Genomic DNA, 16,218 nt, shown 5'->3' with positions numbered 1-16,218 from the left:
AGTTTAAAGGTGGCCGGACAAGCGTGACGCACGAAGAGGGAGCAGAACGCCCGTCAACCTCAACCACTGATGAGAAGATTCAGCAAGCTCGAGAGATTGTACTGACGAACCGGGAGTTACCGTCGATGAGGCAGCGTGTTCTCTGCAGGTTAGCCATGGATCTGCCTATCAAATCATCCACGACGAGCTCGGCTTCCATAAAGTCTGTGCGAGATGGGTGGCAAGAGAACTTGCCGCAGAGCACAAGCGCAAACGTGTTGAGACCTGCCATCGCTTACTCGACAGCTACAACAATGAAGGCAAAGAGTTTTTGAGAAAAATAGACACAGGAAATGAAACGTAGGTCCATCGCTATGAGCCAGAATCCAAAAGCCAGAGATCGCCAACGAAGTAGAAATTCAAGACTCAATCTTCCGCGGGAAAGGTGATGCTAACCGGTTTTTGGGACTCAGAAGGACCTATGCTGGGAGACTACCTGGAGAAAGGGTGTACGATCAAGATACAGTGATTCGTTGGCCAACAATCTGAAGCCAGCAGTTCGCGACAATGCACGCCCACACATGGCCGGCCAGACATTTGCAACCATAAACCAATAGGGTTTCGAGGTGCTGGAACACCCTGCCTACAGCCCAGATCTCGCCCCTTCCGACTGTCATCTCTTTGGACCGCGCAAAGATGCTTTACGAGGTCGTGGATTTTCTACGGACAAAGAAGCGGTGCATAAATGGTTGCGCGATCAACCGAAAACCTTCTTGGAGGGAATACGCAAGCTTGTGGACCGCTGGACCAAGTGCATCGAAAAGGAAGGAGACTATGTAGAAAAATGACGTACTTGTTCAACCCCTACTTTTGTATATATAAATTGGGAAACAGGAGTGCGGATAATTTTTTACTTTATATATATATATAGCCTAACTCGATGCAGTGGAGCCCTTCTTGGGAAGCTGACCGTCACTCATCATTTATAGTCATTGAAGCTACAAGAGTTTAACTGTAAACACGCATTCAGTTTGTCAGCTCGTGTACACAGATGAGGACTTACATACGGTGGACGCGCCATAACTCAAGCGATTAATCGCTGGCTTCCCACTGCGGCGGTCCGGGTTCGATCCCGGGTCTGGTCAAGTGGGTTTTGTGGTGGACAAAGTGGTGCTGGGGCAGGTTTTCTCCGAGTACTTCGGTTTTCCCTGCCAATCTTCATTCCACCAATTGCTCCACAATCACCCTCACCTATCATCTGGGGCTGGTACAATTGACCAGAAGTGGCGGCAGAACAAGGGACTTAGTCCCACCCCACTAGCAATAAGAAATACATACGGTGGAAGCGTTTCCCAGTAGCTGATCTATGATTTTAAAGTTTTAATTGTATTCCTCTAGGATGGGGGACTCTTTGTCAGAATAAGTGACACGAAATGGGAGGTCTTTACGATGTCGTGGATGTTGATCTTTGTTTATTTCGATTTCGTACTGCAGGAGACCGGTTCTGGGGCCCACCCAACCTCCTATCCAATGGGTACCGGGGGCTCGTTCCACGGAGATAAAGCGCCGCAGCGTGAAGCTGACCACTCACCTCCAGCTAGCGCCGAGGTTAAGAAAATGTGGGTCTGTACATCCACTTCCCCATACGCCTACATGGTGTAGTGTTTAATTATTTAAGCACTTTACCTCTACATTACAATGATAAACTTCACTTGAAGAGTGAGTTCGGTGAGGTAGCACGAAGAAGACAATAAACAGAGCTCTGTAACACTCGTCCCTCCAGATGGAGGCGATGTGTTCCTGCGAAACGTAGGTTGACTTCTACCGGATAGCCCGTCCTTCTGTCCTAGTCTCCGCTGTTAGAACATAAACTCCAACATCACATATGCCTCTTTTCTAATTCTTGGATCAGTTCGAAACGCGTTAAACTTACCGTTCTGCAAAGGCATACCTATATGAAATACGGTACTTAAAATACGCAGAAGTTGATTTTTGTCAGTGGAATGCAGGGTGAAGTCCTAATAGAGTATAGAGAAAGCTAATAAACCCTTAAAGTAATGTAGAAACGCTGAAATACTGGTTAAAATCAGTAAGAAATTAAAAACTGCATTCACGAAGAATTCAAGGAAAGGTTAAGTTTGCGGTATGCTTGCTACAATGTAACTCAGAATATTTTAACTTTTCCGTCTTGTATATAGTCACTTAAAGTTAACACCAATAATCAATTAAAATTTTCTATAAGACTGTAAAAACATAAAATAACGCGTTTGTTGTTTTGTATGGGGGTAGGCCTTGATATTTTACTCTTTACTCTTATTAGCCCTATCAACAGTATCATTTTTAGATCCTATACCGTCTGTAACGCAACAGTAACCTTATAAATTAAACTGAAAATATATTTAATACACTAAGTGTTTGTTAAATACCTTAAAATGTCATTAAAATTATACATTCATTCCTTGTTGCAACATGTTTCGGCCACACATGGACCATCATCAGGCAAAATTTTTTGTTATTGGGTAGACTACTGCACTGTACGCTTTGTCTTCTGTGCCGATAGGCACATCGTTGTTTTTGTTGTTAGTTTCTTTAGTAGTATACTCCCTCTGTATACTTTTTGGCGGATATTTCAGTGTCTTTATGTCGTTTACTTTGTTGTGCATGCTCTTAGTGCTGTCTTCCTTATCAGCAGTACGCCTGCGCCTGTAGTAAATGGACGCCAAGTCTCATTTAGTCTGACTCACTAACAATTTAAAGGGCGAGTAAATGATGACTCGAGCAATCGCATTTGGAGCTGTGTGCCCCGGCCTCACGAGCAGTTGCGTTTCGTGTGTCCAGACGGATCGACTGACGTTTCCGCACGGCGCCATGGTGCTGGTACGCTGCCGAGAGCTCGGAGTTTACAAATTGCTGGGGGAGTCCTCGCTTCAGTGCCAGAATGGTGTGTGGACCCACCGACCGCCGGCCTGTATTCCAACTACTATGCTTACCAACTTCACCGGTAAGTAAGGGCGAATTTGGTATGATTTAGTTTCATTCCGAATTTCTCTTAGCATATGATTTATTCGATATTTTTAAGCATCCTTGAAGGTTCTTTCAAGTTGCTGCACTCCCTTTATGATTAACCCAAACTCGAGTGTCACAGGAAAACAAATGGTTTTCTTGAACGAAAAATACATAAAGATCCCAGATAAAGATACAATACGATCCCAGGGCTCGAACGAGGGAAGTCAGCTCATGCCTTAGACCGCGCGGCCACTGTGATCGGCGACTCTTCATGAGCTCAATCAATTTAATTTTAATTTTTAATTCGCTTAGTGGGAGGTGGAGTCCAAATGGGTCCACTAGGCACGGCGGCCACTGATTGGACTATTTTAGCCTGCCCCGGGTGATTGTGATAATGGAGAATTTGGTGGAATGAAGATTGGCAAGGGAAACCGAAGTACTTTGTTCACCATAAATCCTACTTGACCAGACCCGGGATCGAACCCGGGCCACCGCAGTGGGAAGCCAGTGACTAACCGCTTGAGCTATGGCGCGGCCTACGCCCAATCAGTATTCCACTTCTTGACATACGTACACACTGTAACATAGCTCTTGTTGCCTACTCGGCGACGTCTCTTTTTCTTGCTTTCAGATGATTCAGGTCTCCAGTTGTGTCCACAGAGAGTAATTCTTTATGTAGTCCTAAAAGAAGTAATGAATCCATATCAAATCAGGGCTTACAGGTGGCCACAGAATTACTTGAACCTCCCCTGACAATCCACCTTCCAGCAGATGCTGCAGAAGCAACTTGCATCATATGTCTTGAGATACGCGACGGTGCTCCGTCTTGCCGGTGACCCCTGAAACTGTTTCAATGTAGGAGTGTAAAGGCAAAAATTTCTGTGTGACGCCTCTTGTATATTTGCAGACAGAGCCACCCGAAACACCACCATTTTTTTTCGGGCACAGTTTATTTGAATGTTTTGGTTTTAGCAGATGAAAGATTTTTGTGAGTTTTGCTTCTCGTTACGTGCCCTTGTATAATTAGAATAGTCAAGTCAATGAAGATGGGAGGCGCAGGACATGTAGCACGTTTGGAGAGAAAAGGAATACATGAAGGATTTTGGTGGGAAAGCCAGAAAGAAAAAGATCACTAGGAAGACATAGGCGTAGGTTTAATGATATTATTAAAATGGATCTTAGATATATAGAATGGGGTAGTATGAACTGGATTGATATGGCTCAAGATAGGGGCAGTGCAGGGCTCTTGTGAATACGGTGATGAATATTTAGGTTCCATAAAATGTTGGGCAATTGTTGAGCAGCTGTGAGACTGGCGGCTTCTCAAGAAGAACTAAGCTCCATGAAGTTAGTTAGTTAGTAGAATTAAAATGTCGATTCAAAGCTTCCTAGACCACCTTAGGGATAAAGTAAATGTGTGCTGGTTTGCATCTTACATGAAGCTCCGAGTCTGTCCGACTGTTTGACAGTCGCTTGTTTGCTTCCAGAGGACTCTCCCCCAACGGTTCTGATTAAAATACCGTCGGGTTCCGCATCTGTTGAACCGTCCGGGGACCTCGCCGTTTTCCCTGGTTCCATTCTGCATCTCGAGTGCCTCTTCTCTCGGAAGCTGGGCAACCCCGAGTGGACATGGACCTCCACTTTCCGACAGTTTCTCACGGGTAAGCTTCTAACGTAAGCAAAGTGGGCACCTAAGCTGTGCGGTCAATACGATATGTTGCTATGCGACCTCACTTCTTTCTGAGCCGCAGAATTAGTGGCATCATCATAGGCTAGAGAGCTACTGGCCTGTGCTGAAATATACTGGTCCTTATTAGACGTAATTCTGAGACGTTGTTTGCATTAGGTCTATGTTACCATTTCATTTGCTCTAGACTCAAACTTAGACCTTAACAAAATTTTTGAAATAATTGTGCAGTTTTGAAATGCCTTTGTACGTGAAGTATTCCTCATAGGATATCTGAGGTTTTAAAAATGAGGTCAATAAAGAGGTCTATCTTCTAGTTTATAACGCCTCATAGTCCTTTGAAAATCAGTCGACTCTTCGGAAGAACATGTTGCCTCCGTCTTCAGGGTCGAAGGACAAGCCAAAAAGAAACCAATATAAAGCAGGCAGTTGATTTTCAATGGACTACTCGGCATAATATTCCAGAAGATACAATTCTTCATAATCACCGCTGTGAGAAGCTCAAATCCTACAAAGATCAGTAAGTTAAGATTGCAGGTCTCTGACGTATGACGAAATGTAGCTCTGAGCAACCTAACCCCTTGGAACACAAATTAATATACATGCGTTTGTCTCCCACGAGAGATAGGCTCAGAAGTTTATTTAGGCCTTAAGCATTGTAGAATTTAAAATTAATTAACACATCCATGGCAGTACCGTGTAAATAGAAGTTCTGCTTATCAAATTCCGTCAGACTGTGTACAAGAGCTGGGAATATGGAGTTCATTTGGACCCAGAATTCAATTCTCCCTTTATTCAAGTAAAATGAATTAAGCTTTCACATGGCAATACTCGAATATGAGGATTTAAGCTAGTAACTGTACAGCCAGGGTAGCTCAGTCGGTATAGCGATTGGCTACGGACTGGAAGACTGAGGGGTTGGAGTTCGAGTCCCTGTAGAGTCACGAATTTTCTCTTCTCCACGTCGTCCAGACCGGCTGTGGGGTCCACCGAACCTCCTATTCAGTGGGTACCGGGGGTAAAGCGGCTGGGCCGTGAAGCTCACCACTCACCTCCAGCTAGTGCCGAGACCAAGAAAATGTGAATCTATACGTCCACTCCCCCATACGCCTTCATGGCGTAGAGCTTTATACGTTAAGCACAGGGACGACTTTACTTTTTTACTGTTCATTCATATTGTGACGTATTTGCGCTATGCATGACACCCCCTCCCCCGCCAGTTGTGACGTAACAGCATCGGAGCGCTGCCGCTGCTACGGTAACAGGCCAGTGAACACTCTGTCCCCTCCCCGCGGTGACGTAACAGCACTTTCCACTGTGACGTAACAAGGGGACACCGCTGGTAACACGAGGCAACAGGGAGCGGTATAAAAAGCCGGCTGAGCAGTATGTGAAGAGAGTGTGTGATCAGGAGTGACACAGCATGGATCGTGAAGTTGCCGAGTCAGTTGCAGTCTAGCATTCGCCGGAGTGAATGGAAGAAGTAATTGTGATACTGCCGATGGCAGTAATTGGGGAAATTGTGAATTGTATAATTGTGAGAGCGAGTGTTCAATAAATTCGCTACATCCAAGACGGCTTGAAGTTATTTGTCGCGTGACATATACCAAACACGTGACGATATTCTTAAGTAAAGTGGTTGTTAAAATAAGAAAACTAAATAAAAATCGAATGGCTAAACAGAGCTTAATGCGGGCCTGTTTTTGGTGACGAGGAATTTACACAGTTCATAGTTTCCATACTTTTCACCTCGTAACATTAGGGAGGTGAACTGAAGGAGGGTTGTCACATGTGGCATGTACAGTATGATGAGAAATGCATGAACAATGTTAGTAAGACGGTCTTAAGGGCTCACAACACTTGCCTGTCTAAGGTATAGGTAGATGGAGAAGTTTAAAACGAATCTTGGAGAAATAGGATGTGAGGGTGTTGACTACGTTCATGAGACTCGGGGGAGGTTCTAATGCCAGCCGTTTGTGAACAGACTAATATAACAGATATATAAGTTTTGAGGTTTTCACGGCGGTGACTATGAAGAATGCCGTATTCTGGGATGTGGCGCCGTGAAGATCTTCTGTGAACCGACGTTTCGGAGGAACGTATCGCCTCCATCTTTAGGGTAGAAAAATCCGCGAACGAGGAATCAAGGCGCAGACTGCAGCCACCTGCTCACGCTAGTTCCTCGCTCCTGGATTTTTCTACCCTAAAGATGGAGGCGATACGTTCCTCCGAAACGTCGGTTCACATAAAATCTACACGGCGCTACATCCCAGAAGAAGGCTTTCTTCTGGCTAATGATATTTCGGGTTCCACAAAAGTGGCTGAGCGACTATAAGCTTTCCAAGAAAGATCGTGCTCGAAGGAACAAATTAATCCTATTATTTTAGTTAGTTTAATTCAAATTGGTTTCATGGTATGGGGCAGACATGATGAAACTGACGTCGCTGAGCAAGTTAATANATACCGTATTTACGCATGTATAGGCGGCGTGCGTGTATAGGCCGCAGCACAATTTTCAGACAGAAATTATAGAAAAAATAATTTTCTTGGAATATTATTTCAGGAGTAGAAATTATTCCGAAATTTGGCAACATAATTTTTTTTTAAATGAAGTGTGATTTCGAATATTTCGAATATAAGCCGCACCCCAGTTTTCCTCTTGAATTTTTGGCAAAAAATGTGCGGCCTATACATGCGTAAATACGGTATATAGGTGCAAAGCGTCGTTAAATAAACCATAATTCATAATTTACTGCTGTTTTTCAAAATTGCTCTAACTGCCTCCAAAAATTTACGTATATTGCAAGAAAGAGAACTGTATTGTCATTAAGCGGCTGGGTTCGAATGCCTATTTGAACGGTTAGCCGCCTGGGTCGAATGTCGATCCATTTTTGGGATTCAGCGGCGAGAATTTTACCTCACAACGTCTCATCATTATCTATACCTAACGAACGTGCAAGCCGCTTCTTCCTACAGCGCGCCATCTGGAGTTTAGCTCTGCCAATATCTCAGCAGCGCCCCTCCCAGCATGACATTTCGTGAACCAGTGAAATTGTAGACTCGCAGGTTCGGATTATGTCTAATTAGAATTTTCACTTTTGTTTTGGATGAAGAGAACGAAGCTTTTAATTCCGTTCGAGACGCATAGCTCGATTGCTCTTTGCTATCTCCGCAGGTAAAAGTAAGAAGTAAGGCTAAAGTTGCCCCTTTGCACGAAGCCATGAAGACGTACGGGAGAGAGGGACATCTCCAGCATTCTTGGCCACAATCTGTTTGAAAACTCCGGGACATTTTCCCTGTTGGGATTTAGTCACTAAAGAAGAATTTATGGCATTTACGCACTATGAAAGCTTCAGATTTTCTGTAAGAAATTGCTACATGAATCAATGTTACGACGAAACTAACAGTTTATAAAAGTATCCATTTACACTTAGCTACATAAAGCGGGAAATAAGTTCTGTGCATTTTGAAGATGTAATAATCGACAGAGCTTCTGCTTGTACAAATAACTTTGTTGAAATAGTAAGTGTACTTCAAAGGAAGGTCGAAAGACGCTTGTTTCAAATATACTTGCTTCTTGTTAAACTTATTCGCAGTTAATACTCGTTGCACCGAGAGGAACAGAAATCCGAAAAGTCATATCTTTGAAACAGAATCTACATAGAAGTCTGCTTTAGGTTTGAAACTATTGATCTAAATTAAAGATTTAACTTCCCTGTTCACTGTATAAGAACAAGGAAATTTATATGAGCCATTTAACTTCCTTTTTTTTTTACCTGCTTTCTCTCTTCTTCTCTGCGGAACTTCTTGATCTCAACTGCATAGAAATCTCCAGACTCTGAAGTCACTGTAACTTGAGATCCCGAACCTATGTACACTCATTATAAGAATTTGAAAGAGAAGGCAAAATATTTCTGTTAACAGCATTCGTTACTTAAATGGAATCCATAATTTCAGTCCGCTATCATATTTTGCGTAAAAATAAGCCGAGTTCACTTTTTGCATTAGTTACTCGTAAATCCCGTAAGTAGGCATTGGATGTAAATGCAGATCCCCAGGAACTGTACACCATCAAGCGCTCACATTGGCTGCACTGATCCTGTTCGTCAGAAAGCAAGGGAATGCGAGAAAGTTTATTTCGTTGCAACTTGAATGCATGCTTCATCCTCTGCATCAGTGATTCCTTTTTCTTTTCGGAATCCTAAGAATACTGCTCAGAGGCGTACAAGAATTTTCAGGTTTTATAAAAGTCCATTTGCTGCTCATAAAATAATTGTTGGCGCTGTCTTGTTCAGACGGACAGTCGTGGGTTCCAAATCTCGTAATCACACATTTCTCGTTAAAGAGTTTGAAATTCATTAATAATTTGTGCATATATGTTTTCAAAAACTTCGCTTCCACACCTCTATTCTGATAACGAAGCAGGACGGTGTTCTATGAATTTGTTAAATACATTTTTTTTCCTTGGCACTACAGCCCTAGTGGGCCTAGGCCTACCTCCATGAACTTCTCCGTTCACGTCGGTTTTTCTAGATCTTACACATTCGGTAGGACTCCTTGGATGGGTGATCAGCTCGTTGCTAGGCCTCTACCTGTACACAAACACAGAAAAACGCACACACACAAACTAAATATCCATGCTCTGAATGGGATTCGAACCCACGATCCCGGTTGCCAAGCGAGCGAAAACAGTACATGCCTTAGACCGCTCGGCTACCGTGACCGGCGTTAAATACATTACTACACATAAATTATTGCTGTGTACGTATTGTGGCGTGCCGCCTAAAAGCCAGAGCATCTGAGTGAGCGTCCATTGCTAAACAACGGCTTGTTAAAACATGTTTCCGAGATAGCGCATACAGAGACGTCCATTGTCAGGCAACGGCTTAATAAGCATTGTACTCGCAACAACGAATAGCTAGAGATGAAAATCAACGTGTTGCCTAAAAATGAAAACACGTTCCCGATAGAACGCAGACAACCTTTATGGAAACGAAACCCTTCAAGTCCGTCCGATTGCAGAAGATATGTGATCAGAGAAGCCCAGATCGGAATGGAGATCCGTGGCGAACGGAGCAGAGCTGAGATCAGAGAAGAAACCAGCTCAACCAAGAACCAGATGACGAAACGTGAGAGACGACGGCCTAGTCAGGTCGCGTCGTCTGGAAGACGCGATTTCAGGGTGACTGTAGCTGTGACTGTAAACGAGTTATCCGATTAACAGCTCCGGACACGTGACAATATTATGGACTTGGGTATGTATCTGTAAATATATGTATACTCTTGGCATGCACAGCTTCCGGATGAGTATTTCTGGCATTATTGGTTATACGTTGGTATAAGGAGTCCTTACTAACTCGCACCACACACTCGAACCATTTCCCTCGACACACAGACACAGTCATCTCGCTAAATTCATTCATGCATTCCCCTCACTACCTCACTCTCTCAGTTGCACTAACTCGACACGTCATCCACTGGCGCATGCATTCCCCTCACTACCTCACTCTCTCAGTTGCACTAACTCGACACGTCATCCACTGGCTCATGCATTCACCTAGCGAAGAGCACATGTACGTGTTTTCACGAGAAAGAACACTGAACTGTGAAGCCAAGTATGATGTAAAAATATTGTGAAGTGTATAGCCATTGATGGGCAATGGCTCGGTAAACACATTCCCGCAACACACGCGTACCCGACAATAGGGCATCCATCGCTAGGTAACGGACCAGTATGCACGCATAGTTAACTACACAGGGGTGTTTTCCATAAGGTTATAAAGGTACAAAGAAGGTCACTTGAGAAGTCATAGATACAGAGTAGTCGAGTCAGAATTGAAGGGTCGAGCTTCGAGACACCACAGAAATTGAATGGAGCCCTGTCTTCGTAATTGGTAGTCGCAGAATGAAGCCAAGAAAGGGAATTGGACGGCCACAAGAAGACTTCATGTGTGATTTGAAGTTACAGTGAGAATGTGATAAATCCGTTGCCAGGATACGGCTAGTGAAACGGAGAACCATAGTGCGTGTGGAAAAGTGTACTGTAAAGTGTGTAGATCAGAGATATCATTGTATTACCTGTAGTTCCGAGTTGTGTGAATGTATAAGGTGAAATAAATCCAGTCATCCAATCCAAAACCCCGTCTATGGTTACTAATACACGTGATAATATGATTTACTTACTTCTTGGATGTACGGTCATTTTAGAACCTTGGCCACTTTCACGACAGTTGCACATTCATCTGTCACGGGATACCAATCGCTACGTTTCCCTGCATATATTGTTTTCTGAAGTGGCATTATTAACCTCGTGCACAAGCCCAAACCTGGAGGCCAGAGGCTGTCATCTGGCTTATAACCTCCGGTATGTCTACCATAGTATACGCTTCCTCTTGCATAGCTCTCCAGGTGATCATTATGTTTGGGGAGTAGGCCAGGGGATAGATTATGAAGTGAAGTGATGTGCGTATAATTTTTAGTCTTGGTGAATTAGCATGCAGTAGGGAACATAATTAACAATATGGAAGCAGTTTCGCACTTCTTTGTGACAAACAGTAACTCGTAAATGAAATTCCTATGCACAGTTCAGAAAATTGTGTCACATTTCTGGATGTTCAAGACTCATAAAGTTGAATATCTTCAGTTTGTTTCTCACACACTTCTGTGGCGGACACCATGTTGTTGAATCTTGCAATTAGAGACATCTGTGGATTGCTAACTACGTGATATTCCATCAGTTCTCAAAGTCATAAGTAATTAAGCAATTGAACATGACAATTTTAGTTGTAAAAGATCTCAAAATTACGATGTGTGCAGTGAGAATTTTGTGATATGTGCTATTATGGTTGTCAAATGAAAAGAAGGCCAGACGGGCGGGAAAGGTAACAGTCAAGGAGAGGTGAGAAGGAAATCGGGAAGGCTGCGGATTGGATTCATCTGGCGTAGATAAAATCACGTGAATACTGTTCCACAACAAGCAGGAATTTCATAACCATGTGATTTACTCTGCTTCATGGAGTTAGTTATACACTGTATTTAGAAAGTCTGCAATATGCATGTAAGCAAAGTGCAGGAGGGAGGTAACCAGTGAGCACTGCGGAGCATTCGGCTTGTTACGATCTGTGCTTTCAGCTCCTCTTGCTTACTTACCTCCAGTTTTATTTACAATGGCTCTTCCCGCCCATTCAGGGCCCAGGAATCTTATTCACTTCCGTAATCTTTTTCACAGAAGATAGGACTGCGTGACGAGTGATCAGCCCGTCTCAAGGCCTCTACCTAAACACAGGACAACACAAACACAGAATAATTGCATACACACACGAAGCATCCGTGCCCTGAGTGGGATTCGAACCCACGATCCCAGCGTCCGAGCAAGTGAAAACAGTTCATGCCTTAGACCGCGCGGCTACTGTGACCAGTTACATCAGGCATGTCAAACTCAACTTGTACAGAGGGCCACCTCAGCCCTATAAATAATAGTCCAGGGCCGCACTTCAAAATAGAAATATACATTAGATTTTGATACAAGGAAATTTAATTCTATTTATTATTTAGGAATAATTTCAGTATAATTACCTGAATTCATATTCTTACAGTTTTAAAAAGCAAGAGAATGCCATTTTTGACAAGTATCAAACAGCTTTTCAATATGTAAAAAGAGAGATTACACAAGAAATTATGTTAGAAATAGCAAAACATTGAATCTCCTGCAGGCTCCTAATTTATGTTTGCGTCAGACTTCTTTTCTTCTGGTCTGTTGGAAAATTGTCTTTACAAAAAATGTTTCTACTAACATTTTAATATTGATTTTAATATCAATTAGCTCTAAAAGTTGAGGGGCCGCACTTTGTGGCTATGGGGGCCGCATGTTTTACACGGCTGAGCTACATACTCTCCATAGACATTCCAAATGGAGTATAATCTTCAAGGGATGCGGGTGTAATGTACTGATTTGCTTTATAACATTTCCTATCTGTGTATAAACGTACAAGAGAAGCGTGAACACAATTGTGCATCGATTTGGATGGTTCTCACAGAATGAAATCGAGAAGAACGTTTCTGACGCACTTCTTGAACGGAACATGATTAGAAGGAGCGTCAGCCTGATTATCACTGGATGAAAAATTCATTCGGAAGATTCGTTTTCATGTAAGCACCCCCAAATTGGGTACCAGAGATTAGATATGAAAATAAGTTAATTCTAAAAGCGCTATTTCTTATAGGAAACGATGAAGTTTCTTAATTTATGCGCTAAATGCCTGAACGGAATAATATTTGTGTGTGTTATCATCGCTCATTTTCTAACAAATTTTATTCTCTTGTCATGCTATTGAGCTTACAGGGGCTTTCGCTAATGGTATCGTGAACACAGAGACCTCCATTTCTTTGTTTCGCAGTGCTTCTAGCAGCCGATCGAGTTCCGTCCGTGGGAACACGAACGTGTTCCTTCCATTTATTTGTTCCCCCCTCACAGACTTCTTACGCAGGCTGCAGCGAAGCTACCAACATTCGGTAGGGACTTAAGGGCCGGTGGCACACAGTGCGGCTCTTGTTCTAGAAGTGTCAAAGAGTGAGTTGTTGTAATTTTCGGAATTTCAAAATGGTTGTCATCATCTTGAGTGAGACATTGCTTTACCATCTCTTACTTTGGTTCCTCACTCGCGGATTTTCTACCTTAAAGATAGAGGCGATACGTTCCTCCGAAACGTCGGTTCACACAAGATACACACGGGGCCACATCCCAGAAGACGACATTCTTCATCTAAGATATTTCAGCAGAAACATACGAGTGCGTGCAATAACGAATCAATATACGAGCAGTTGTAATTTCATCTGTTTATCGTCTGTAGCGAACTGGTTCTGATATTCCAGTCTCAGATCCCGACACGTATACATCATAGCATCTGCAGACATGGCTTGTATGCGCTCACGTGTTGCGAAATTCTCTTTGCTTTTGCGTCTCAGAAAGGAAAAATGACATTACGTTCGAACTGACTTCCTTCCCTCACTTTGAGTGGGAATATTTGTGAACTGTGCTGCGTGAACTCCTGGCAGGATCAGTAGTGCTACAGAGCTAGAAGGGTAGAAGACAGGCTGGTCCTCTGGGTTAGGCGTTAGGCGTGAAGAGAATAACCCCACCTCGGAAGACAGTACATCTCAAGAAGCTTAAGGACATTCACAGGAACGGGGACTTTGAGGAAGTTATCAAATGGAGAAATGGAAGAATGAAGATGTATCATAAAGAAGGTAAAATGTCTCAGAAAACCATACAGCCATGGACCATATACGTTATTTAAGATTTGAGGCTTTCACGGCGGTGAATATGAAGAAAGCAGTCTTCTGGGATTTGGCACCGTGTATATGTGGTGTTAACCGACGTTTCGGAGGAACGTATCGCCGGAACGTAACTGTCTGCTTTTACCGGTTCTCACGGTCTCTCCGCTTGCAGATTTCTTATATTTTTTCTNTATTTAATTTAATTTCTTTATTATATAAACTTATGTTTATTCAGTTGCGACTTCAAGTCTCAGAAGTGAAGTCCTGGAATTGATCTTGTTTTCCTGCTAGGAACGAAGGCATATCCAAGTCCAGCTGTCCAGAGGTTCATTGTTGAACGTCCTGCCGCAAGCGCGTGTAAGCATTGAGTGAGTGTGTGGACGTGCCTCGTCACGTGTATATTAATGGAGGTTTCGACCGACTGGCAGGTTTAAGGTGTTGCTTGATTGGTTTCGCGCGGGATAACACATTTTTTTGTCATCCCATTAAGTAAGACATGGTTCGATGACGTTGGTTAAGAGAAACACTGCTACAGATTAACTTATTAGTGTTGGTACGTAGGATGTGAGGTTCTCACAGAGGTGGCTATGAAGAGTTGGTAACTTTGAAGAACGATGTCATGTGATCCGTTGATAGTCAACCGACGTTTTGGAGGAAGTGTAAGCCAAACAAGAGACCAGCATAAAGTAGATGGGTGCCGTATGTAGATGGCTCTGTTTCCTGCCTGCTTAATGCTGGTTTCTTGCCTGGCTTATTCTTAGACCCAGAAGATGGAGAACTGTCGCTCTGAAATCTCGCCTCGATTTCAAAGGACTACACAGCATTATATCCGAGAAAAGTGGATCTTCATAACCACCGCTGTGAGCACCGCAAACCGTAAAATTCTTCAGTTTCTGAGAATTTCCTGTTGTAACGGTACCTCAGTGTTATGTGCATCCCACATTCTTCAAGTCAGTGGCGCAGAAGGGAGACGCANACCATCTCTACGGCGTCTTCAGTAACGGAAACACGTTACAATATTTAGCACTTCAGGTATGAGCGATATAGCCGTTCTTCGTTCATTCATTCCTCAATTAACCTACAGCCCTTTATTGGGCCATGGCCTCTTCTTCCGTTTCTTAATTTTTTTTTTCACAGCTGGTAGGAACCCTTGGGAGAGGGATCAGCCCGTCGTAACTCCGCTAACTACACAGAGAATAACACAGACTCAGAATAAATACATACACAGACATCAATGACTTGTGTGAGAGTCGAACCCATGATCCCAGCGTTCTAGTGAGCGAAGACAGTTCATGCCTTAGGCCGCGAGGCTACCGTGCTCTAGCTGTTTGTAATGACGTGTATTTCACGTAGTTACGCAAATGCTAGTGATGACAAAATATTCTGAAGGAAATTAACGAGTAAATTTAACCTTTTTCATCAGGGCTGTTTAACATCTCCATAGTTTCTTGTTTCATTTTATTATAAGTTTAAAAGTGTATTATTTCCTTTTCGAACATCCGTTGATTTATGATGTTACATGAAAATATTCTGAGATTACTCTGTGTATTTTAAAGGTATTATGTTGCAGTTCTAAAGGAAAAATGAATTAACATCGTGTGTAGGGTCAGGAAATAAACCAGTAATTAATTTACAATCAGTGCTTGAGGTGGAATGAAAATAGAACCGGATGGTTTTCCCCTTTTAATTCATAGACATATATTATGAAAATATACCGAGTGATGTATAGAGTTTGTGTTCCATCTAGGACCTACGAACATATTACAGTAGTTTAAATGGCATGCGTTAAAATAAAGTCACACATGCATTACGCGTACTTATCTTTAGAATATTTTCCAGACGTTTTCTTTGCTTTCTGAAGTCACTGATCTTCTATCTGCGGGGGCTGCACAAGACTGGTAATCTGCATGTCGACGTCCTTTCTTTAGCCATTGTTTTACATAATATTCTGCATCGAAAGCACTAAGAGGGGGCCCCACTGATGAAATAAACATTAAACTATATGCTGTTTTTAAAAGCATTGAGCTTCGGATGGTTGAAATAATGTTGTTCGTGTTGCTGAATGCACGCTCACATTCTGCAGTTGAAATAATAATAGTATTTGCAGCTGCAATCAACGGCTTTAGTTCATCAGGATACATGTCATCACCATTCATTATATTCCTGGAATCCATGAACTGAAGTTTTCTTACACACCATAAATGACTCAGCGAGTTCCCTAGTCTCTTTATCAGCAAAACATGGATCTTGACATTTTACCCACTTAGCCT

The 16,218-nt window shown here is 42.8% G+C and overlaps 1 protein-coding gene across 1 annotated transcript in view; it reads left to right on the top strand.

The window, feature by feature from the left end:
• Window positions 1–16,218, top strand: part of LOC111863172 (locomotion-related protein Hikaru genki) — a 133,979-nt gene that overhangs the window by 59,624 nt on the left and 58,137 nt on the right. Inside the window, exons 4-5 of the mRNA XM_023849227.2 lie at window positions 2,818–2,980; window positions 4,473–4,646. Of these exons, the coding sequence (XP_023704995.2) occupies window positions 2,818–2,980; window positions 4,473–4,646 (337 nt within the window). The remainder of the gene's footprint in view (window positions 1–2,817; window positions 2,981–4,472; window positions 4,647–16,218) is intronic.

The sequence above is a fragment of the Cryptotermes secundus genome, unplaced genomic scaffold, assembly GCF_002891405.2.
Source record: "Cryptotermes secundus unplaced genomic scaffold, Csec_1.0 scaffold301, whole genome shotgun sequence".
NCBI lineage: Eukaryota > Metazoa > Arthropoda > Insecta > Blattodea > Kalotermitidae > Cryptotermes > Cryptotermes secundus.
The sequence above is the reverse complement of the archived record's forward strand: the minus strand, read 5'-3'. Positions and strand labels throughout refer to the sequence as shown.